Source organism: Hesperophylax consimilis, chromosome 7 (assembly GCF_061612785.1).
Source record: "Hesperophylax consimilis isolate HC1 chromosome 7, BYU_Hcon_1.0, whole genome shotgun sequence".
NCBI classification, from domain to species: Eukaryota; Metazoa; Arthropoda; class Insecta; order Trichoptera; family Limnephilidae; genus Hesperophylax; species Hesperophylax consimilis.
The window spans coordinates 7,081,677-7,108,459 of NC_142842.1; the positions used below are offsets into that span (position 1 = coordinate 7,081,677).

Here is a 26,783-nt window from a genome sequence, read left to right on the forward strand (position 1 = left end):
GGTGGAGGTAAACACCGATTGTATGGGATCTGACGTGTTTTATTGTAAACTGTGTTGCACGTTTGATGAATTAGTAGACAAGTAATGTTTAAAAAATAAAGTATGGTGTAATATGCAATATTTTAAAAGTTTTAATTAAAAGAGACACATGAGTATTTAATTTAGTGTCATAATAATGCGGCCAATTAGATTAAATTAGATTTTCTGCCGCGTTGCAGATTATTTTTGTATTTGAGCATTTTATTTTATTAATGATTTGGACATAAGTAAATTTTTTCTTACTTCCCCTCATAATCAAAAAAATCCTTCAAAAGTAAAAAATTGTTTAGGAAAACGAAAAACAACTATTAAGCAAAAAAAGGAAATGAAGAATTATTTATGAATTCACAGAATCTTTGTTGTTCTTATGTTAAGATTAAGACACTATTCTGAATAGTAATCTAAATTAATTTGCTTTATTTGTAAATAAGTTTGTCTATGATGTAACTACAGTTTTTTGTATCTTCAAGTCCATGTTCACTTCTCCCTCTCCTCAAAAATACCCTTCTCGCAGCATCCCCAGAGATGACGTAGGCCTTGAGGGAAATTATATTTCTCAAGACCTCCTGTGTGGAGTTAATGCAAAAAAATAGCATTTTGCCATCCAAATTTATGGGAAATATAAGAAGTTGGAGGTATTATTAATATTACAGGGTTTTTTATATAAATATACCAGCTCCGTACTGTTCATGTTAGTCCCTCTTCTAGAATAGCATGTTTGTTAAGTCTCATTTACTAAATTTGAACTAATTTTAAGAAAAAGGCTAAAATTTATATGGCCGAGATCACCTAAAGTGGAAGCCAAAATAAAAAAATAAAAAAATATCGTTTCCAAAATATTAAACGTAAAGCGCGTATAAGTTTGTAGACAGTAGATCTAACATGTAAGACAGTAATCAGTGGATGCTGATTATGTTGGGTTGGTAAGGGTAAGCAATCGACATAAACCGAAGACCCTGCGCAGAAAAGTCCCACAATGGCTGCCTCTGCAAACCGCAGGGTACTGTGGTATAACCTTTGTTTTTCTGTGTAGGGTCTTCGGCTTATATCGATTCCTTACCCTTACCGACCCAAAAAGACTACGGGCGAATATTATAATCTCCTTGTTAATGTTTGAACGGGTTGCTTTAGAATACTGAAAACTAGCTTTGTGGCTACACAACTGTATATGTATAAAAAGAGCACGAAAATATTAGAATTATCTAACTAACGATTTAAATAAAGTTATAGATCTAAATTAGCAGACATTACAAGGAAACATATCATAGGTACCCAACATGAAGTATTTTATTCCTGTATATTGTTTCATCTCGGTAAATCATGTACTGTTTGTTTCTATAATATATAAAAAAAATTATGTTGTTTGAAAGGGTTACCATAATTTTTATTTATAAAATAGGTCTGCGACTATAGCTGTAAACGTAATGTATAATACGTACTATTTTGGCAAGACTATTATTTGAATTTTCGAAAAAACGGTTCTTATTTATTTTTCTCGGTCGGTGATTGGCCCATGGACATTATTTCCATCCAATTGCGTGCTTTCTGATTGTTAAGTTGTTTTCCTCGTTGAAAAAATTCGTTGGTCCTTGAGACATTAACCAAATCGTATTGAAGCATCTTTTGTTGCTGCTTCGTTGTTTGGTTTATTTTTACAATGAATCGGTGTTTGTCTTAAATAATAGAATCGCGATCACGATAAACATATTTAAGCGGTTTTGTCGTAGCTCTGCAAGCGACAAGGTGTTTGTTAAAATGGCAGACATAAGGGTATGTATCCAAACAACCGTGTGGCGGCATTTTTTAATTCCATGTTTTTACCGGTTATCACATATCTGTTTTATAGCTGCAGTACTCTGTTAATTAGTATTTGTTTCATATTTATGAAATTCATGGTATTTTGTAATCTGTCAGCGGAATTAGCCTCTTTTATTTTGTTATGCATTTTAACATCAACAACATTATACGGTTAGCAAATTGGCAAGCGTGCGTAATTAATTACTTTTGCTGAAAAATCATATAGTACTTCTCATTATTTGAATTCGTCGATCTCCTAAGACTATCTCGCTGTAATATAATATTTTCAAACTAAATGAATGTATATAGGCTAACAATATGATTCACCAAGTAGTACCAGTGTGGTACCTATCTGTCAATTTTCCCTCCTCGCCTGAGATGAATATTGTATCAATTTCTGTGCCTGTTTCGATATTTATATTATTCAGTACGATGTTTTAGACCTCATTATAGTATCAAAACATAACTTATTTGATTATATTTGCAATATTTTATCAGACATACAGTATAGTAATTTTAAAACTAATCAGGGTAGGTAAGGAATCCACATAAATCGGGTGCAGTATGAATGCGGGCAATGGAAGTACCCAAAATTGCTCCCGTGCTGCACCGACCCATAAATGGGTGCCCAATCGTAATATATGGAACGGAGTGCTCTTTGTTAATATTACACTTTCTTGCTGCACTCGGTTTATGTCGATTCCTTACTGACCCATGAGGGAACAGGCTAAGAAGAAGAAAAAGAAGGTATATCTATACCAGGTGATAAATAAGGTTTAAAACAATTCATAAATCGAGGAGTTTCCTTCTTGCTTTATGTATTCCAGAATTTCGCATTGCATAGGCTTCACTTCGAGAAGAAATGATTGACTTATTGTGAAATTAGATTTGAGCGCACCAGAAGAATGCTGCCTGCTCATTAACTAATAATGGTTTTCATTATATTTATAGTCGATGTTTGGAAAAGAGAGCGGAGATGTGGAGAAGCAAAATGGTGACGTTGCGGCTAAAAAGGGCTCAAAGAATAACATTGAGAAGATATACCAGAAGAAATCGCAATTGGAACATATTTTGCTACGTCCGGATACTTACATTGGTTCTGTAGAGAAATCTACTGAGACGATGTGGGTGTATGACAGGGAAAAGGAACTTATCTGCCAAAGAGAAATAACCTACGTCCCAGGTATATTAACAAAGTCTTCAAATTGCTTATATGTTTGGGACATTAAAAACATGATTTTCTTTAAAATGTAAAGTTTCTTGTTTCCGATGTAGTTTTTACAGCTGTTTTTTCTGTTTTAGGACTTTACAAAATATTTGATGAAATTTTAGTAAATGCCGCTGATAACAAACAGCGCGATGCTAAAATGGATACTATAAAAGTAGATATAAATCAAGAAACCAACACCATATCCATCTATAACAACGGAGGCGGAATCCCCATAGTAATGCACAAGGATGAGAAGATGTACGTGCCGACCATGATCTTTGGTCACCTGTTGACTTCTTCCAACTACAACGATGAGGAGGAAAAGGTCACGGGAGGTCGCAACGGCTACGGTGCTAAGCTTTGTAATATATTTTCCACTAAATTTACTGTTGAAACTGCATCTAAACAATATAAAAAGCATTTCAAACAAACCTGGGGTGCTAACATGAGTAAGGCTTCAGAGCCTAAAATCAAATCGTTGGACAAGGATGACGACTACACTAAAATTATTTTCAGTCCCGATCTAGCAAAATTCAAAATGGACAGGTTAGACGATGATATAGTGGCTTTAATGGCACGGAGAGCTTATGACGTGGCGGCTTCTACAGGAGTGAAGGTTTACCTGAACGGCAAGAAGCTCCCGGTCAATAAGCTAAAGGACTACATCAATCTGTTTATCAAGGGTAAGGAAGACGATAATGGCACTCCGCTGAAGGTTTGCTTCGAGGCCGCCAGCGATCGCTGGCAGGTTGCTTGCACCCTGTCCGACAAGGGCTTCCAGCAAGTCTCTTTCGTCAACTCTATCGCCACTACTAAGGGAGGGAAACATGTCGACCATGTGTGTGATATGATCATCAAAAAGGTGATGGAGGTACTGAAGAAAAAGAACAAGGGAGGCATTAACATTAAACCCTTTCAAGTCAAAAATCATATGTGGCTTTTCGTTAATTGCTTGATTGTTAATCCTACATTCGATTCGCAGACAAAGGAGAACATGACCTTGCAGGTAAAGAGCTTCGGGTCTAAGTGCAACCTTTCTGAAGAGTTCATCGCTTCCATCGCCTCTAAATGTGGAATAGTAGAGTCTGTATTGAGTTGGGCCAAGTTTAAGGCTCAAACGGAGCTGGCTAAGACTTCGGGGAAGAAACAGAGCAAGCTGAAGGGAATTCCTAAACTGGTGGATGCCAATGATGCTGGTAAGCGGAACGCTCACCTGTGCACCCTCATCGTCACTGAGGGAGACTCTGCCAAGACTCTGGCCGTGTCTGGCCTCAGCGTCGTGGGCAGAGATCACTACGGAGTGTTTCCTCTCAAGGGAAAGGTTCTCAACGTGCGAGAAGCATCTCACAAGCAGGTGCTGGAAAATGTAGAAATTAATAATCTCATCAAGATTATTGGACTTCAGTATAAGAAGAAATACACTACTACGGACGATTTGAAAACTTTACGATATGGTAAATTGATGATAATGGCCGATCAAGATCAAGATGGCTCTCACATTAAGGGTCTAATCATTAATTTCTTACATCACAACTGGCCAGATCTATTGAAGTTACCCTTCCTGGAAGAGTTTATTACGCCTATCGTAAAGGCAACCAAGAAAGACAAAGAGGTATCCTTTTATTCTCTGCCAGAGTTTGAAGAGTGGAAAAAAGACACGGAGAACAATCATACATATAATATCAAGTACTACAAAGGTTTGGGTACTTCCACATCCAAGGAAGCCCGAGAGTACTTTCAGAATATGGAGCGCCATCGCATCAAGTTCAAGTATGGAGGAAGTTCAGACGACCACAACATCGAACTGGCTTTCTCCAAAAAGGCTGCCGATCAGCGTAAGGAGTGGTTGACTAATCACATGGAAGAGGTCAAGCGAAGGAAGGAAATCGGTTTGCAGGAACGCTATCTTTACACCAAGGAAACTCGTGCAGTTACTTACTCAGACTTCATCAACTTAGAGCTGGTGCTCTTCTCCAACGGTGACAATGTCAGGTCTATTCCATCCATGATTGATGGGTTGAAGCCCGGCCAGAGGAAGGTCATCTTCACATGCATTAAACGTAATGACAAGCGGGAAGTAAAAGTGGCGCAGTTGGCCGGATCTGTTGCTGAGCACTCTGCCTACCACCACGGGGAACAGTCCCTTTGCTCCACCATTGTCAACTTGGCCCAGAACTACATTGGCTCCAATAACATCAACCTGCTGGAGCCCCGAGGTCAGTTTGGTACCAGGTTGTCGGGAGGCAAGGACAGTGCGAGCCCTCGTTATATTTTTACCATGATGTCCCCTCTCACCAGGCTCATCTTTCATCCTCATGATGATCCACTTCTGACGGTAACATTCACATTTGTGATAATTTATTATTATTTGAATTTCCTTTTGTTTTGTTTCTTATTTTTGACCCTCCGTTTTCCAGCACGAATTTGAAGACAACCAAAAAATAGAACCCATATACTACATACCTATCATACCCATGGTTCTTGTCAACGGTGCTGAAGGTATTGGAACCGGCTGGGCCACAAAGATTCCCACCTTCAATCCCAGAGACATTGTTCAAAATATTAGGTTTGTCCACTTGTAGCATATAATTACTTTCTTTTTTTACTTGATAATTGGATTTATCTTGTGATCAGTGTTGCCATCTTGTTTTTGACAAGCCTGTGACAGACCACGCTGTAAGCGTGCTATATTTTCGTGGCTTGGCCTATTTCAGCATATCGATCGCCATACATTCCCATCGGTAGTGTATGGCGAGCGATATGCTGAAATAGGCCAAGCCATGATCCGTATAGCGTAATGTGTCTCCTACCTTATCTGTCAAAATAATATCAATAAATTTAATTAAAATTTCCAGGCTTTTGTTTAGGCTTTCGTATATTGAATTTGATCACTAAGATACCCAACTACAATACTTATAGGTTTGATATTTCGCTTAGTTATATTATTGTACAGAAATATGGGGAAAGTCAGCACTCGGACGAGAATAATATATTTGATTTAAAACATTTTGTTTTTCTGTTTTGTGAATTTATTTGTAACTTCAGGCGTATGCTGGATGGTGAGGAACCCGTCCTGATGCACCCCTGGTACAAGAACTTCCGCGGCACCGTGGAGAGCTTCCAGGAGAAGTACGTAATCTCGGGCGAGGCGACCATCCTGGCCGATGACCGCATCGAGATCACGGAGCTGCCCGTGGGCACCTGGACCCAGAACTACAAGGAGAATGTTCTTGAACCCATGCTGGGCAGCGAGAAGGTCAAACCTATCATCTCGGAATACAAGGTCAGTACAATACGTTTTTTATATTATATAAATATATCGGCATGACATTTTATGCCTGAGTGTGGCGTGCCGTTATCTAGGTTGGGCCATAGAAAACCTGCTCATTCGACATTGGAAATATAGGCAATAACATTTTTTATTTATCAAATAAAAAAAACAATAATAAATAATCAAATGGCATAAAAAAATATAAATAATAAATATTACAATTATTATGACCGGTCAATGACTGAGTTGTCACCCAGGCGTCGTGAGTTCAATTCCATGGCTGGCTAAGTCCTCCACCACGACACAAGCAAAATTTTCTGCTTACCACAGTAAGCATGTAAAAAATTACAAAAAATATTTGGTAAATATTATTAAAATAATGAACAGTTTGGTGATGGCCTTGAATGCCGAAGCAGCTATCACGATAATAAAAAAATAAAATACTCACAGAACTAAATAAATAAGTAGTTGTGACAGTTTTTATGTGGTTTTCCCAAATCATTGAAAATTAATATGGCTGATGTAGAAATTATATAATGACTCATTCATAGAACTTTAATTCAAGTCCCGCGCTAACTATAGACTATTTTCTTGGAACTCAAATTCGATCTGCAAGCATACCAAGGGTTGAATGACACTGCTGAAATAAGAAACGTTTTAAATCAGTAATTGAATTGTTTCTCCACGCTAGAAAAGTAACACATAACCACTTGAACATTTCTTAGTTTAAGTTTCTTTCACTTTGGAATTAATTAGTGCAGATGAGAGAATGGAGTGTCTGTTTTACCAGTATTTCAATTAATGAAACTGGCTTCACTGATCCTCAGACGCCTGTGCATGGTGAAGGCATGGTTAGTGCATAGCTGGCACACATTTGACATTAGCCTCATGGGAAAGCTTTGTTTTTACAGCTCATTATGCTTAATTGATTGGTTTTCGATCTATCTGCTAACTCTTGCATTTCCTCCAATCCTTTCAATATATATTTTTAAAATTTTTGTTACCACATTCAGTCGTTACATTAACTTCTATAACAAGGCTGTCCAACCTTTTTAACAGTTGGGCGAAATTGACGATTTTGAATCACTGGCGGGCCACTGAATACCTGACGGTTCCTATTTCCATGGGGTGGGGGGGTTGTTAGAGAATTTCTATAAAACATGATTCTCGTTCTGAGTAGCCTAAATAGCGATTAGCAACACTGGTGACCGCGCGGCAAGCTGCATTGTTTGTTTTACCGCGGGCCCGCGACACTTTTTCAAATTGGCGGGTTTTTTGAAAATGGTTCACGCGAGCCACTATTATAATTCGTTCGGGCCTGGGGTTGGTCAGCCTTGTTCTATAAGATGCAGTGCGTTCCCATATTTCCTGTGTTTATTTTATTTTTTAAAAAGGAAGACAAATATTTATTTATTTAAACCCCATAAAATGGCTTGTACCATAGAATGATACATTGGATTATAAGCATACAGTGGTACACAGGAGAATATTATTAATAAATTACAGAACAAATAATGTGTACACAAAAATATTATTGCAAATGAAACAGTTGAAGTTAGAAGTGCTGTGAGACAATACATAATCAAAAGAAATATCTACTAGTGTAATAATAGTTGAATGAATACTAGGTTTGTATAAGACCTGACATAAATCGAGGTATGAGGTGTTTATGATAATAGATGGTAATTAATATAAAATAAATTCTATTAAGGTATAGAGTGTTATAATAACAGAGAATATTTTATTTGAACAGAATATTAATATGTATAATAAAAAGTGACTTAACCCCTCCGACTTTTCGCGAACTTGAAGCTAAGATGTCTTTACCGAAATGTCAATTTCACGAAAAAGTTGTGTTATTACCGCCTCACAATCAAAGCTCTATAAATGAAACATTACTGAAAGGAGCCGAATAGTAAAAACTGTTTTAGAAAGGTTACAAAATAGGCTTTTAAATTGTTGTATCATAAATAAATATTAACATTTGTAAATATTTAAATTTAGAATGGAAACATGAAAAAATTGTAAAAATGACTCACCTGTAATGTTTTATGTAAAAACGATACTAAAATCACGGATAATGTAAAAAAAAAACACTTATTTCATCGTACAAATGTACAATAAACAATTCTGTCACTTCACTTTTTGACCATTTCATACAAAATATATTTTAAAAAAAATAATTAAACTTGCGAGGCGGGTCGGCACGTCAAACGGCTTTCTTGGCGTCGTTTTACGATTTGGCGGGTAAAATTTGCTTCCACTGAGTAGGTCTTTTTACGGGTTTCTATGGATAACTTTGAATAGAGATGTGAAGCTTCATTCAATACGAATATTCTACTTTTTGTTTTAGGGATGTCACTAGAAGAATAACGGAGTTATGACGATTTTTGTGGAAACACACGCGTTGACGTGTAAACACGCTTATTGTACTTGACTGCTATCGTTATTTTATCGTGTATATCTGCTTACGTTGCTGACCGGTTAACATGCATAATCTAGTAAAATATTATAATACAGTAATTAGTAGTGAGTATTACCAGGTTATGAATAACCTGACAATATTTGAAAATGTCCTACTACCACCACAATATGTGTAAAATGATGCTTGTGTCGTGATGGAGGAGCCAGTCGACGAATTGAACTCACGACACCTGGGTGGGACCCCAGGCGCGATGCTAGTTCAGCCAATTAATTATTACAATCAAATTATTACCAACATACTTATCTTTAAGTATTTAAAAAAACTAAACGGCATGAAATGAAATATTCAAATTAGCTATGCTCATGTTATTTGTTCGTCGCCTCTTGTATATGCCTGTTATTTGCAGGGATTAACCCCTATACGATGGGTAAAATTTTGTAAATATCTCAAAGCCAAAAATAATATTGAAAATTATATTTGAAATAATAGAGACGCTTCTATAATGTCAACTTTTTGCTTTGGATTTTTCATGGACCGTAACAAAATGCATTAAAAACTTCTAAAACCTATCTCTTCACACTGCAATGCTCCTCAAGGTAGTCATGATTTCACTGGACTATAAATGTAGCCAGCTGCACATGAATATCTACTTAAAAATATTCCAATGTTGACTCTTGCCACGGCCATTGCTCGGGATGCGTTTGAATTTTGTAGCCACAGAATAAGCCTATTGAATAGCCTATTGTTTCAGGAATACAACACGGACACGACAGTCAAGTTTGTGATTTCCATGCTGGCTGGCAAGCTGGCGGAGGCGGAAGCCGAGGGTATCCACAAGGTGTTCAAGCTGCAGACAACCGTGTCACTATCCACCATGAATGCTTTTGATGAAAACCTGTGTCTGCATAAGTAAGTCATGAAATTCCAAAAATCTCTCTTGAACTTGACCATTAGGTGCTGAAAATTCAAGTACATACATATTTACTTGAGACTTAATGGAGGTTGAATATCAGAACTGCCCTTGCGCATTTGGCTTAAAAAATATGGTTAAATAAATTAAAATTGTTCAAGAATAATGTTTTTTTAATAATTTATTTATTTATTTTGTTTATTGCAGAAACAAACAGTACATAATTACATAGATGACAATAGTTACAAAATTATAAAAGTTAGTACAATAATTGGTACCAATGACATGATGCTTGATACTTGTTCGCACTTGTCTAGCTTATGAGTCGCACGCCTCTCGTAATTTGGATCGCCGCTCTAAGATCAAGGGGTGGGTTAGCACACCTATATGATAGATATCAATCTAATCTGTGTGAGTTTGCAGGTATGAAAAGGTGGAGGAGATTTTGCGAGATTTCTACGCCCTGCGCCTCAAGTTCTACGGCAAGCGCAAGGACTATCTCATCGGCCAGCTCAAGGCTGAGGCCGACAAGCTGTCTAACCAGGCGCGTTTCATCCTCGAGAAGTGCGACAAGGACCTGGTGGTGGAGAACAAGAAGAGGAAGGTCATGGTGGATGAACTGATCAAACGAGGTGGGTTCTAACTGTCTAAAAGAGCATTTCCCTTTCTGTCATTTGGTAATTTTTATACTCTCCTTTTCAACCCTCAAAATTTTTTATTTCCTTTACTGGCTTATATGTTTTTATTTATTTATTTACTAAACTTTTTTTTATTATATTACATTGGTGGATGTACTGTGCCTGTCTCGCTAGGAAATCCTGTGTTGAGAGCAAGCAGGTGCAGTTTATAACGTGAGAAGTTTATAACGAAAATACCAACACAATATGTATTACATTAAAAGTACCATTCTATTCGAAATACATACTTGTAATTTATATTTCGAATAATTTGTGTTCTGTCTGACGGCCAGTGGAAGTGCATTATGTATAGCTTTGTTGCAAAATATCAAAATTTTTTTTGGCCAAAAGTTTTTTTAGTGAAATGCATAAGTAATAGATTATGCCCTTTAGTTCTAGTATCATGAGCAGTTTGGACATTGTCAAAATCAGTTCCGTGTCTGAAGAGGTATGCTAGTATATTTTTGGACTAAAGTTGTCCAATGTCCAAAATACAGATTCTCCTAAAGATTTCCTCTAAACAGATCAGTATTTTTAGAATAATCTTTATAACTAGTTGAGCTGTAAAGATTAGGTTAAGATTAGATACAGGTCGACCGGTTTCGGTTGCACTCAACCTTATTCAGGACGATGGAAATATAAACTTGTTTATATTGTTTGTTTGTCGAGCCACAAAGTGTTTGCTTTCTTCGATAATTTTATTTATTGTAGTGTTTATTATATGTTGTTTTCACTTTAAATTAATGTCAAAAATAATACCTAAGTATTTGATTTTAGTCACCCGTTATATGGTCTAATTCAAGGGCTCACATTTATGTATTAGCATTTATTACAATAAAACATTTGATTGTCAGTACAGTTTTGATATATTTATTGTTGTCATGTTATCTGACTGCAATTCAATCAAAAATAAAATAAATAAATATTTTGTAATGTTAAATGAATGTTTTTTAAGGTTATGATGCTGACCCCATTGCGGCGTGGAAGAAGAAGGTGGCCAAGGAAGCGGGAAGAGCGGGCGATGCGGAGGAGCCCGAAAGTGATGAAGATGACAAAGAAGAAGAGGATGTAAAGCCAGCCAAGGGTGGCAAACCACTTGATTCAGGTAACCATTAACCTAGATAATTCACCAATTGTAATACTAAATCCTTTCATAACTATCCTCCTCACACTTCTTGCATGAAAATGAAAAAGAAAGGAACTACACCTACAAATAGAAGGACGTAGGTTTTTGTTCTGAATGAAGAGTTAGTAGAAATATGCAAGAAGAGACAACGCTAGCCAAGAAGGGGCTAGAAGGTGTAAGAAGTGCGAGCCAAGAAAGCCAAGAGAAACTAGATGAAACAAGAAGATATAAGAAGATACAAAAAGAGACGAGATGAGCAAGATGAACCATGAAGAGCCAAAAAGAGGCCAAGAGATGTAAAGGTGCCTGTAAACGATCAAATTTGTTTGTCAAATTTAACGTTTGCTCGTCACGTGTTTGATGAGCAAGGCCTGGGAAGGCCGCAAACGTTCAAATGAAGTTTGTCAAATATTAGTTCATTTATTTACAGCTTTCGCCGGGAATTGTCTTTTGACGTTTATTGTATCCGGTCTGAAGTGGGGTGAATAGCGAAATATTTTGTGTTGTTAAAAATGACGGATGCGGACAAAGCATTTCTTGCGTTGACATTAGCTCTGTGTCTTAAAAAGAAAAAAAAGAAGGTGTTGGTCTAGAGAATGGCTAAAATTAAGAGCTAAATATACCAATATATATTTTTTTCACGTCTTCTTCCGTAATATTGGCGCGAAATACTTTTAATAAATCCGTTATTGTTTTTATTCCTATGTTTCTTTTATTCTTGTCCATATAGTCCCTGCATTTTACTTTCCACAGTTGCGGCAGATCGCGATATATGGATATAAAATGTAATAAAAAGTCTCTTTTACTTATAACATTCGATGACGCAGCACTCTCCATAGTGATGGCAACACGAAACTGACGTTTGTTTGATAAACACCCCCGCAAACGTTCAAACATGTTGTCAAATATCGTTCAAACTTTCCGTCAATCAGAATTTCTGACAAACACGTCAAACACGTAGTTTGTTTGACAAGCACATCAAACAAGGCCGCAGACGTTCAAATAATTTGACAAACACGTAAATTTGACAAACAAATTTGATCGTTTACAGGCACCTTAAGAAGAGGCGAGAAGAAGGAAGACGTAAAGAAGAAAAACAATGCTCAATTAATTCCTTTATTCCTGCCCGCCCTAGATTCCAATATTGACTTATTAGGTTGCCTTGTAAACCGGTCGATTGAATTCCAACCTCCTTCCCATCCTGAGCATGTGTTCCAATTCCTAACAAATCAGTGCCCCCCTGATGTTCCGGTCGCACCGGGACAGAAGTGTTGTGGCTGCGGTGATGCGATTATATTGAATGTGTCCAATTTATGAACGGTCACTGTTAGGCATAAATATTATTTGTTAAATGTGTCAAGTTACAACGGATCTCTCATTAGTTTTATTATATTGACTGACTGACTGTCTTGAGTAAGTTTTATAAGAAATAATTTAATAATATTTTTATTTCAGATGCAGCATTCATGAAACTGGGAGAAGTGAAGAAATTCAACTACCTGCTGGGTATGTCAATGTGGATGTTGACCAAAGAAAAGAAGGACGAGCTCTTGAAGCAGAGAGACCTGAGGCTTGCTGAGCTCACTGCCCTCCGGTAAGCATTGATTTTAATTTATTGCCACCAAACCTGAGGCGGTCCTTGCCTTGATGCTTTTTTGCAATGCCTTGTCAAACATTCAAGGTAACATTACATATATAAGAACAGTAATAGAAAAAATGTATAATAGCACAGTAATAACGAGAGAATATGTGCACCAAACATCCATATATACAAACTTACGCTCCACTCATGAAGGATTTCCACCACATCACTTAAACTTTATTATAATACCCTTAGCAACTCCGTACTCGATACGCACGCGTGTACAAAAGTGTTGTGCATATTTCGAAATGCCCAAGACGTGACGTCACTTGACATGTTCTCATTGTGGGCACTCTCTCAGGTGGCTGAAACCATGAAATGAGGGAGACAAATTACTCTCGTAATGACAATTCATTTGTTAGAGCAGTGAAGACATAAGGATCCCGCGTGCACACGCCGTGTATCCTTGATCATTAACAATACATTACACATGCGTATTACCAAACTTTTGGAATGAATTAGTTAGGATTAATGGATTTGGAACCAATTAACAATGATAGATATTTTAGAACTACAAAATCAAGATCCAAACTTGACAGTACATATATGTATTCAGTATGTATTGACACTGCGCTCGGTTTTGTTCTGTAAAGCTTTTTTAGTGAAATGGACTGCTGTCAAATTCAGTCATGGGCCGCCTCTGCTCCTGACAGTCCTAATATGTTATTGGTAGAAAATTATATTCCATGACTGGCACATAGCTTGTTAGATAAAAGTTACATGACGCCCTGCAGCTTTCAAAATACCCAATATTAATTTTATTATTATTGTCTCAATCAAATAAGTCGACTGTACGTTGAATCTCAAATCGTTTATGATTTTTTCTGATGATTTTGACTTAATGTTATACACGGTGTCCGGAAACTCGTAGTACAAGCGGGAAACTGGAGAATCTACACCACATGGGGAACCCAAAAAAACAAAGTTTTTTGATTTGAGCATTTTCAAAAAAAAAAAAAAACAAAAAAAAAATATTTTTCGGCTATTTTAGGGTTAAAGTTTTTTCTGGTGTTTAGGGTTGAATAACAGATGTTTTAACCCTGCAGAGCAGAAATATTTTATGATTACACCGGGTTAAATGAAGGGTGATTTCAAAATAATGCTTCAAATCCGAGTTTCTTCATTTGTTTTACTTTCAAATAGTTTTAATTAGTTGGGTACTTTGATCTTCAGTAATAATTTATAAGAATTTGATTAAAATAAAATAAAAAAATAAAAAATAAAATAAACTTCAAACTCGATTTACTCGATAACGAAAGCTCAAAAAAAAAAAAATATACTACAAAATCGACTCCAAATGTGATGTAGATTCACCAGTTTCCCGCTTGTACTACGAGTTTCCGGACACCCTGTATAAATAGGTAATACTTTAGTATATGTAAATGTATTAAATTTCAGTCTTAAAACTCCGTCAATGCTCTGGAGAGATGATCTGGATGTGTTCATAGAGAAGCTTGACCAAGTGGAATTACAGGAACGCAATGATGAACTGGGACTCAACAAAAAAACCAAATCAATAATGGTATGAAAAATATATTATTATCCACTTGGTAAATTTTTCTTTCAAAACTAGAACTGCCTTTTTACCTGATTACGTGTTATTGATATGTTCAAAGTGATTTTATCAGATTTCTAATGAATTTAAAATTTGTTTTAACGCTTTCCTAGGCTGAAAGAATGAAGGTGACCACGCTTTATATCTTGCTTGTTGAATTTTTATTACTATATATATCGTTGGGTAATTACTACAACTAGGTACGTAATTCCGAAATCAGCTTTTTCGAGTAACACACAAAATCATACCTTTATTTCCTCGCCCTTGTTTTTTACAACACATATTATATGTTTGTGGCAAACTCGGACATGCATACATGTATGCCAAAAAAATTATTTTACGTTTGCGGCGTTCATGGGCGGGGAAATATTTGTGTTTAACTCAAACAAGCTATATAATTACCCCACGATATTATGACAACTGTCCATTTTTTTCATCATTCACATATGGTCTGTTCAAGGCTTTCCCATATCTAGTGTAGAACACTCATTGGAATAATAATTGTATCTTTTCTCAAACAGAATAAGAATAACAAGAACAGAAAGTCACTCCTGGACACGTTACCTTCTAACGAATCGGGAACGAGAAGGGTGGAGCCCAAGATCCACGAAGACCTTATGAAGAGGATTGTAGCAGCCGAGAAGTTCAAGAAGAGGCAAGCCGTCAAGAAGGAGTATGATCCCGTAAGTTGAATTTCGTATTTCAATGTAATTAGATGGAAATTACTTCAACATATTTTGCAATGGAATTAGGTATCATCTTGAACTTCAATGAGGACATTTTGCACCTTTTTAATGTTCTCTAAATGTACAACTTCCGTAGCATAGCGGTTTAAAATTTGTTGCACATGAGGTAAATATTTATGGGCGTGTACAATATACATGAGAGCCATACTACTGAATACGTGCCAGGCGGAAGGGGGTGCTGCTCCTAGTCCGGCAAGGTACGGCAGGAGAGGTGGAAAGATAAATAATTACAACATTTTGCTCGGCTAACAGATTAAGGAATATAATTTAGGCCATACTTATATTATTCAAATGGATCATAAACATGGCAAGCGATAGCGTGAGACAGGTCACACCTGTACATATTTTCATATATTCCTCTTGTGTAACTTACTTTACACAAATATTATATTAATATGTATATTTTGTTTAATATGTGGGCGCTACCAAGTTTCAGTCATTTTTACGAGAATATTGCAGAATTTGAAATTTTTATGCAAATAAAGCACATTGTCTAGTATTTTAGAATAGAGCCTGGATCTCACCTGATCTATTCATTGAATCTGTGAAATAAATTTGTGAGAACAAAACTTTTCTATTGCTGTATTCTGACATTTCAGTTGAACAACTTTTATTGAAAAACAAAAATTGAATAAGATTTTTAACTCAAAACTTAATCAAATTTGTTGAAAGAAGGTCCAATATGCTTTCAAGTGTTGAGTTGATCAACTCGTCGAGAAGGTCCACACTTGTCAATATGCTTTTGAGTGTCGAGTTGATCAACTAAGATTAACACGTCTGAACCCACTATATGGAATAGAAACACAAAGTTCAATGGAATTCAACTTTCATTCTATAAATTGACCATAGAGACTCATTGACCCGTTACAAAGTTTTATTTATTTCTTGCATTACATATTCTAAATATTTATTTGTGTAATGGTTTTGACAAGCTGAATTAATTAGATTACTTTTGTTACAAATGACCACAGCTTTTTCTGAAAATAACCCCACCCGATTTTTCCTAAAAAATTCTCATAAAATTATGTGAATTTAACCAAAAAATAAAGCTAACTTTTTTTACTAAGCATTTATATATAATTTAGTAAATAATATGGAAAAATCATTTAGCTACGGGAACCATCAATTTATTATCTAAGAGTATGTATAACCTTGTTATTTTTCCAATTGAAGAAAAATTCGATTTTAATAATTTATTTTTAAATTAAAAAATAATATGTATAATTTTTTTTGTATCTAAAGGGAATGTTTACAACAGAAGAAGGGAACATAGAAAGTAACAAAAGCAGTCTCTCGGCTGAAATCAACGTAAAGTTTAATAATATTTTTATTTCCCATTATATGAAATAATTAGGATTCTATCTAATCATTATTATTATGAAATGTGTAACAGGACGATCCCAGCGGAATCAGTCCTGTGGCTGCAGAGAAGAAAGTAAAGGTTCCGAGAGTGAAGAAGGAAAAGGCTGATAAACCAGAAAAGCCGGAAAAGACCGGCGACAACATGAAGCAGACGAAGTTGGGATTCAAAAAGGAACCCGCTGCTAAAAATGCCGTAAGTTTGTTTTTATTCAATTTTGATTAGTTGCAAATTCTTAATAAGGAAGTTGAGTCCATTTTTTTTATTTTTTTTTATCAATGTTCGCATTCAAACTTAAATACTGGTATTTTTTTTTTTTTAAAGTTTGTTTTCATAATTAAATTAATTCTCAAAGTTTAAATTTTATTAAGACCGCCAAAACGAGCGGAATCCGAGCGGTAAGAGGCGGGGTGTGGGTGTGACGTCATTCGAACTGTGAAGACCACGTCGCTTAAGCATTTTGTATGGAAAAAATTTTAATTCTTCAACAAGGAATTCCAGTAATTTTTTTACCAATGTTAACCGTCTATTAGAATTGATGTTATTAAAAAAAAAAGAAAATTGATGATTTCATGGTTAAATTAATATTTTAAGTTAGAATATTTGCTTTTCCCGCCCAGTACGGTATTGCCGTCGCTATTTGTTGACGTGCCCCGCGCGAATTCAGGACCACCGCGCAGAAAAGTAAAGACCAAAAGTAAAATAACGGTTTACTGCCCAGTTCACTGTGAGACTTTTCTGGGCGGCCGGCGGCCTGAAGTGTATCACATGTTATGTGACATGTATAATAATAAAAACTTCTAAGTTATGCAATAAACAACATATTATTATAAAGCACTATACGAATATGTATCTTTAGAAATCCATTTCATATAATAATAACAACAAATACGTACATATATTTGACAAACCCAAATAAACGTTTGGCCTATACACCTCTCTCATCTAAACCGACCATCTCTCATGTAATAGAAAGAGATGCACCATAGGTGATCCGTTGTACGTACAAGTCACGACACATGTGACGTCAGAATTCTTTCGACCAATCGTGGAGCGTATACAGTCTATTGCTATTGAATGCTTTTTCAAGAACGTTTAACTAATTCTAAGAATAATAATATAGAAATATATTTATATATTTAGAATCGATATTTTTTGATCTACATGAACATATTTTTTATAAGTCAAAATATTTTTCACTCAACTTCCTTATTGCATTTTTTTTTAATTTCTGAGAAATTATTCAACTAACTGAGCATTTTTTGTATGCATGTATTGTAATCATTTTTCTAAGAGTTTTGTTTGAGAAATTATTCAAGTACCATTACAGCATTTTATTTATTTTAATCAGCATTCTAAGAATTTAGTTTTATACACGTATTTAGATATTTAAAATACATTCTTATATTTACACTGCAGCTACCTTGTGCTACGAATACCATTACAAACCATTCATAGTACTTGTGTTTTAAGTTTTGCAATATACATACTTATATAAGAATTGTCAGAATGAAGATTGTGCAGAAAATATTTTCACATTACATTAGTTTTTTAATTTAATGTGAAAATATTTGGAGAATTTGAACAAGTCATCAAATTTCAATGTTCATTTTCGGGTTCTGTGAAAGTCCTATTCGAGTTCTGTTATTATATCAATATAGGCTAGTTGCTTGACAGAACTGAAATAATAAAAGAACTTGAAAATTAACTTTTAAGGTTGAAGAATTGTTTAAATTCTCCGAAACAACCCGTCTTAAGATAAAAACACACTACATTTACAAATTTTGATTAAAACAATGAGGTTTTTTAAACAACTGCTAGGTACATTTAATTATCAGATCTTTTGCGAATAAAATTAAAGTTATTAGCAAGAAGCCCGGCAATTACATAACAGTAGCTTTAGCATCAGCACAAAATAATAATTCCAGTCCCACATGGCGGACCAATTAAGTACGCCTAAAAGATAAAATATTGAAAAAAGTCATTTATATTTTTTACTTGTACTATGAGATAGGATAACTTTTATGAGACAGTGCCAGGTTGAGATATATACCTCCCAAAAAGACTCACCGGTTGTTTATTGTCTGTGAAGAATATCTCCCAAAATTGTTCAAGGGGTTTAATAAAACTTAATAATTTTCAGAAAAAGAAGAAAGCGATATCTGACAGTGAGGACGACATTGATATGTCAGGAAGTGAGGCTAGCTTCACGGCTGAACCCGTCGTCCCCCGAGAACGTGCAAATGCAAGAAGAGCTGCTACTAAGGTAATACAGGATACACACAATCTTATAACTGCTATCCCAAGGAAGACACGGCACAGTCAAGTGAATCAAATACTTGAGTCGGGCCGTGTCAAGAGTCAGGATAACAGAACAGTACGAGGAGTTGTATGAATGTGAATGAAGCAGAGACTGTGTGCCAAGACAGCCTTCCCAAGAAGGTAAGCCAAATTCTCAAGGAAAAGGACCGGATCCTCAGAAAAGATGAAAATATTGACCGTTTCTAATTTGAACAGTTCATATTTTGAAGAATAAATTTGCATTAACTTTGTGATCGCCGATGCAAAATTTTCGCCTTGCGCCAACTGAATCTATTTTCATGATAACTTTTGCAAAATGATGTTTTTTTTAAATTGTTCCTGTTTTACCAGATAATGTGTTTATATATTTATAATGATATTTTCCTTGTGATTTGAATGACAGTCAATTAAAACACAATTGAGTTTCTCTGTAATGAAAGAAGAGGTTTATTTTGTTAATCTCACAAGAGTTACATACAGAAAAGCATTCAGTAACAAAACATTACCTGTAATGAAAGAAACGACATTTAATGTTATTAATTTTATGTCAATTCCTTAACCCTTGAGACGTTGTTGATTTGCACGGATCGAACCTTCTACAAGCTTCCATTTTTTCAAAGACAATAACAAGCACTATTTCGTTCTCTTTCTGACATAAAAGAAATAATTAATTTTTAAATGAGAGGAAGAGAGATATATGCATTTTAATAATGTGCGGTCGTTCTGGGACAAATATGGTCTTAGGAGAGTATAATGCGGGCACGGCATTTGGGACTGTTTGGGTCTTAGAAGGTCCCAAGGGTTAATCACAATCACGATAGCAATTACAAATTATTTCCACCAATCTGTCATGTCACAACCCATAGATTATTTTTACTATGTCACCATAGATTACGAAATATCGAGTCGACTGTGTAGGTACTGTGGCGCACATCCAGCCAGTGACAGTCCACGACACACACAGCCACAATGATGAGACAAGCTCGGCATTGCCTTGAATTAAAGAAAATTATATTTTTCTTTACATATTTATAAAAATAGTATATAATCTACCATAAATAGTTTCCTCAGAACAGCTAGTTATATTCCGAGAAATGATTTTCTAACAGTATCCCTAAGAACAACAGGTTATTGCCGAAAAAAGGCTCAAATACGCACTTATGAACAAACAGACTCGAATGTGCATTATCCAAATTCAATACCGCATATGAGCCAATAATTTCAAAATAGGTTTTGTGGCGCTTTCAGCTGCAAGCCACAAGCCGCATTGATTGGTGCTTTCAAATTTTGAAATTGACCAATAGACTGCTTGCACTCAGTTTAAGTCAATATCGTGATTGCCATCCCCAGTATATAAGCAAGCAATAGCGCGTATATCCCTCATGTACATTTTTACTAATGGTTCTTCCGCGGTTTTGAACTTACACCGACGAAATGTAAATACATATAGTCTAATTATTACTCTTCAATATGTGGGTGCAGTAAGAGACTTCTCAGAACTTCAACAGCGTGCTTGTACAATTTAATTTTTTGTCCATAAAATCTGTAGTTTATAATGCAATAAGGAAGTTGAGTAAAAAATATTTTGACTTATAAAAAATATGTTCATGTAGATCAAAAAATATCGATTCTAAATATATAAATATATTTCTATATTATTATTCTTAGAATTAGTTAAACGTTCTTGAAAAAGCATTGAATAGCAATTGACTATATACGCTCCACGATTGGTCGAAAGAATTCTGACGTCACATGTGTCGTGATTGTACGTACAACAGATCACCTATGGTGCATCTCTTTCTATTACATGAGAGATGGTCGGTTTAGATGAGAGAGGTGTATAGGCCAAAGATTTATTTGGGTTTGTCAAATATATGTACGTATTTGTTGTTATTATTATATGAAATGGATTTCTAAAGATACATATTCGTAGAGTGCTTTATAATAATATGTTGTTTATTGCATAACTTAGAAGTTTTTATTATTATACATGTCACATAGCATGTGATACACTTCAGGCCGCCGGCCGCCCAGAAAAGTCAAACAGTGAACTGGGCTGTAAACCGTTATTTTACTATTGGTCTTTACTTTTCTGCGCGGTGGTCCTGAATTCGCGCGGGGAACGTCAACAAGTTGCGACGGCAATACCGTACAAGTACCGTACTGGGCGAGAAAAGCAAATATTCTAACTTAAAATATTAATTTAACTATGAAATCTTAATCAATTTTCTTTTTTTTTTAATAACATCAATTCTAATAGACGGTTAACATTGGTAAAAAATTACTGGAATTCCTTGTTGAAGAATTACAAATTTTTCGATACAAAATGCTTATGCGACGTGGTTTTCACAGTTCTAATGACGTCACACCACACCCCGCCTCTTACCGCTCGGATTCCGCTCGTTTTGGCGGGCTTAATAAAATTTAAACTTTGAGAATTAATTTAATTATGAAAACAAACTTTAAAAAAAAAAAAAAAATACCAGTATTTAAGTTTGAATGCGAACATTGATAAAAAAAATAAAAAAAATGGACTCAACTTCCTTATTATAATATATAACTTGTTTGGGTATTTCTTTCAGATCAATACGTACACATCGCTACTGAACTCAGACAAGAGTTCGGATTCGGAGCCCGAGCTGTTTGAGAACAAGGATGAGGAGGACGTCCAGCCACAGACCATCCAAGATAGCGACAGCGAAGATGACATGCTTCACTCCAAAAAGAATGGCAACAGTAAACCCGTCCCTATGGATTCTGGTTAGTCAACTTCCATGGATACAGTCAATAATAATAATTGGATTACTTCTATAGCACCGTTTTCATGCGTAAATCATCTCAAACTCGGTTAACAAACTTAATTTATCTAATCTCTAAATTATTACTTAGACTTATATATAACTTGAAGCTATGATTTATAACTAGTACTTTTAGATAGCATGATACTTGTAACTAGTGACTGACTTATAACTAGTGACTTCAAGTATAGTATAATGTCTGTCAAAACTCATATCCCAACACAAAGTAACATAGTTACTACCTGGCCTTGCTTGAGTTTCAACACTTTTTTTCTTATTGACAGATTGAAAACATGGATAAAACAATATGGTGTCTTTTCTTATTTTTTGTCAACTTAATTTCGAAATGATGTAGTGAGTTGAAAATAGTTGTGTTGACCTAGAAATTCCAGACGGAAATGCGGTGCGAATTTCATGACACCAGAGTCCACTGTAGCAGAGTTTTTGGTGCTTCTGAAAACAGTTTTTCTGCTTTATTGGTGAAAATAGCGTCAGCATGAGCTAGTCAAGTTCTATCAAGCAATAGTTGAAGATTCAATCTTAATCCTTCTTATTTATGATTAATTATTATTAGTGCCTGTGTTAATTACATCTTCTATTTACTTACAGACAACTTGTTTGACTCCCTCATGGAGGAATCCAAAGCGGATTCGACTCCCTCGCCGGCGAAATCCTATGCGGCTAGTAAACCCGCCGCCAAGCCGTTTGTGCTGGAGGACAGTGACAAGAGCGATGACGAGGTGGCATCGTCCCCACCCAAAGCCCCATCCCCTCCTCCCCCTGCGGCCAAGAAGGCCACAGCCGGCAAGAGGAAGTTGCTGAATGTCATCTCTACCACGGCCAAGCGACCTGCCAAGAACTTTGCCAACGACTCTGATAGCGATGATATCTTCACTAAAAAGGTTTGTTGAGTTGGTTGTAAATATTTAGAAAATACTACAATTTTCACTTACAGAATATTACAGATCCTTTAAATGGCAGTATCAAGATGGTTTGATTGAAAAAATTGAAACTTTAAAAAGTACTGTGGTCCAAGTGAATATTTTTCACATCAACCTAAAATAGTATTAAAAAATTAGTGGTGAAAGGAGATGATTTTACATCATTTTCTAAGCCAAACATATAACCTCACATTTGAATCTACTATAAATTGTTCTAAAATCAATGTTACTCGGTGTTGCCATGGTAATGAAAATTTTATGTTTCATTTTCATTAAATTTCTACACTTGACGGACTGCTCATTACAATAACACATTTTTAAAATTTTGTTTAGCTAACTTCATAAGGATGGGTAATATTTATGATAATGCCTCCAAAACCCTGTCGGTTTAACCACCATGAAAATAAGAGAAAGTCTATTTAGAAAGTGTATTTGCTATAACATGATGAATGTATTGCAGAAGCCCAGCAAACCAGCAGCAAAGAAGGCCACCAAGAAGCCAAAGGCATCTGGCTCCGACTCGGAGTCCGATGCGTTTGTACCCAGCGATAACTCAGACGTGGTGGTGTCCTCCAAGGCACGCCCCACTGCCCGGCCCAAGAAGGCCACCAAGTACACCTTTAACGACTCCGATAGTGACTAAGTAACTCTCCCTGCTGTGGTTAATCTGGTTGTGAATGTATATCCGTGTTTTCTATGGAGTTTGTATTTTTTTACATGTGCCACACCACCGTTATTGATGTTGTTGGCAATATAAATAATATAGCAACAGCGAATAAACAACACTTTCCAAATGTCAACATTCTACGTAATTGTTCAGGACATTATATACAAGATTCACAGATTGCATTTTCGTCATATTCATTGTTTGTTTAAGTTCAAACAAATGTGGAAGTGTTGAGTGTAAAAGTTATATCCCAATATCATGTGATTTATTTGCCCGGTGGCACTTGGGTAGTACATATGTATTAGGATTATTACAGGGGATATAATGATCTGACTGGTCTGCATGAAACTGCGTACCTCTGTTTTTATTCTAGATAGTAAATAGTTAATGTCTGATTGGATGAGTTGCTAAAATACCAATCTGTTCGTAACTAAAGCCGTTTGGAATGTAATACTTAAGAAATTAGCATTTAATCAATGTCTTCTAATATAGTTATTAGTAGAAATTTGAAAATTAAAAATGGAGAGTTTTAATGAGAAAATAAGTAATAATAATAAATTATCCCACGTGATTTGAAAGTTTTATTTCCCCGACTAGGAAACTAATTATTTCTCATATCTAATATTTTAGCAATTATTTGTCTTGTTCTGTGATTATTGACTTCGGCTTTATAGCAAATTTAATAATTCCTCCGCTGTTGACAGTGGTTTTTGTAAGGTCCCTTTTATCTGTGACAAAGTTCTTTTTCAGGTGAGTCTAGAACACTCTTACCTTTCCATGATGATTTTCATGCTGGTGAAAGTTTTCTTGTGTAAATACAATATTTATTTTTTGCAAACATGTCAATTGTCTAAAAATGAATGTGCGTCAAAAATTTGTTAGATGTATGAGGATACTCATCAGTATTTTCTATTTGTAGCGGGAAGAAGTTTCCACAGTTTGTGTTTGAGGTAAGGTTATTAATAGCGGCCTCTTGTGTTGTGGAACTAATCCGCAGTAGCGATGTGTCGGTTCAACTCCTGTTAATAGAACCCGAGTTCTAGGAGTAAGTTCCGGGTACTCGGGTTCAGAAGGGTACTGACTGGGTACCGGGTGCTGGACCCGTGCGTGGTTCCTCAGTAGGTTCAGATGGGTACTGAGTGCTGTGAGTGTAGTGGGAGCAGGAGTAGTACGAGTTCTCACTGGTGACACAATGTCCCGTCCCGTTTTGCATAAGCAGCATTTGATTCTGTTTACGTTGAACGGAAGTTAGCACATAATTAGCATTGATCGACACACCGCTAATACAGAGTACAACAGAATGTAGATTGATTAATGTACAAATTTAAGATAGGTTAAGTCTATATTATTTTATTCATCTCTCTTTACTACATGATTGTGATTCTTCTCAGACCTAGATTCAGAATGTATTTTTGTGAGATTTTTACACCATTAATCTATTAATAATTTTAAATGTCCATTTTAACATAACAAGGAACCTTGTTTTATGTTTTTGTATCCATTCTCTCAATGTCTTAACAAATTAATTATTCAATATTATTTTTCAATACTCTTAAAATGTATATTGTTATGTATATTAATTTTTCAAATAAATATGGTTCTCACTATTACAATGTATTATTTTGTTTTTATCCTATTTTTGAACTGGGAAAACTATTATAAATACCTGGATAAAAATGTCTTATATCAAATTAATTTTGCATCTCACTGATTCGTTTCGGTCAATATCTGAGTGGCTGGTGCACATATTTATATTGCAAGTATACATAAGTGTTTTCAATATCAGTATAATAAGATACTAAAGAATAGTTTATAATACCTCCAACTTCTGACATTTCTCAAACATTCTGATGGCAGTATGCTACAGTAGCGCCTCCAAGCGGCATGACTTGCGAGGCTTGGTTTTATTTCTTACTTTTTAATGGTTTTATCATGCAGGAGAGAAGGGAGAGGAGTTGGTAGTGGGGCAACTGGGCACAATGCATCAAGCAAACTCAACTGGGAACGATTGTGCATGGTTACTAGGCCTGTATGATTTCACCGCTCGGCTTGAGCAGACTTCCTTCAGAAACTATAAAGTGCATTTGTTAAGTGCACCCAATGAAATGCAGTGTGCAATTTTGTAAGAAACATACAGAATGAAAGTTAAAACTAGGGATGACATTACTTTTCATGTAAAAGTATTTTTACTGGTGATTTTTATAATAAATCGCTCGTTTCCGACACATTTTCTGGCACAAGTTTTGTAGAAACCGACTCCTTCGGAGTACATGATACAAAATTGTTATGCGATAATGGGTTTTGAAGAAAGGTACCTTAGAGCTCACAATCAGCATTTGTTTGTCAGATGGGACATTGTTAATCCAAAGGGTCTACATACCGTGTTGATTTCATTGTTTCTTTTTATCGCTAGATGGCAATAAGGAAGTTGAGTCCATTTTTTTTATTTTTTTTTATCAATGTTTGCATTCAAACTTAAATACTGGTATTTTTTTTTTTTTTTTAAAGTTTGTTTTCATAGTTAAATTAATTCTCAAAGTTTAAATTTTATTAAGCCCGCCAAAACGAGCGGAATCCGAGCGGTAACAGGCGGGGTGTAGTGTGACGTCATTAGAACTGTGAAAACCACGTCGCTTAAGCATTATGTATGGAAAAAAATTTAATTCTTCAACAAGGAATTCCAGTAATTTTTTTACCAATGTTAACCGTCTATTATAATTGATGTTATTAAAAAAAAAAGAAAATTGATTAAGATTTCATAGTTAAATTAATATTTTAAGTTAGAATATTTGCTTTTCACGCCCGATACGGTACTTGTACGGTATCGCCGTCGCTACTTGTTGACGTTCCCCGCGCGAATTCAGGACCACCGCGCAGAAAAGTAAAGACCAAAAGTAAAATAACGGTTTACAGCCCAGTTCACTGTGAGACTTTTCTGAGCGGCCGGCGGCCTGAAGTGTATCACATGCTATGTGACATGTATAATAATAAAAACATCTAAGTTATGCAATAAACAACATATTATTATAAAGCACTATACGAATATGTATCTTTAGAAATCCATTTCATATAATAATAATAACAAATACGTACATATATTTGACAAACCCAAATAAACCTTTGGCCTATACACCTCTCTCATCTAAATCGACCATCTCTCATGTAATAGAAAGAGATGCACCATAGGTGTTCCGTTGTACGTACAAGTCACGACACATGTGACGACAGAATTCTTTCGACCAATCGTGGAGCGTATACAGTCTTTTGCTATTGAATGCTTTTTCAAGAACGTTTAACTAATTCTAAGAATAATAATAT

At 35.5% G+C, this 26,783-nt stretch overlaps 1 protein-coding gene across 1 annotated transcript; it reads left to right on the forward strand.

The window, feature by feature from the left end:
* Window positions 1–1,617: 1,617 nt before the first annotated feature.
* Window positions 1,618–25,072, forward strand: Top2 (DNA topoisomerase 2). Its single transcript, XM_089633182.1, has 16 exons — window positions 1,618–1,809; window positions 2,788–3,019; window positions 3,139–5,381; window positions 5,464–5,612; window positions 6,092–6,329; window positions 9,494–9,651; window positions 10,076–10,284; window positions 11,285–11,434; window positions 12,911–13,049; window positions 14,496–14,619; window positions 15,174–15,335; window positions 16,792–16,953; window positions 18,902–19,024; window positions 21,642–21,819; window positions 22,467–22,759; window positions 23,259–25,072. The coding sequence occupies exons 1-16, from the start codon at window positions 1,795–1,797 to the stop codon at window positions 23,439–23,441; spliced, it is 4,758 nt and encodes a 1,585-aa protein (XP_089489308.1). The 5' UTR covers window positions 1,618–1,794; the 3' UTR covers window positions 23,442–25,072.
* Window positions 25,073–26,783: the final 1,711 nt, after the last annotated feature.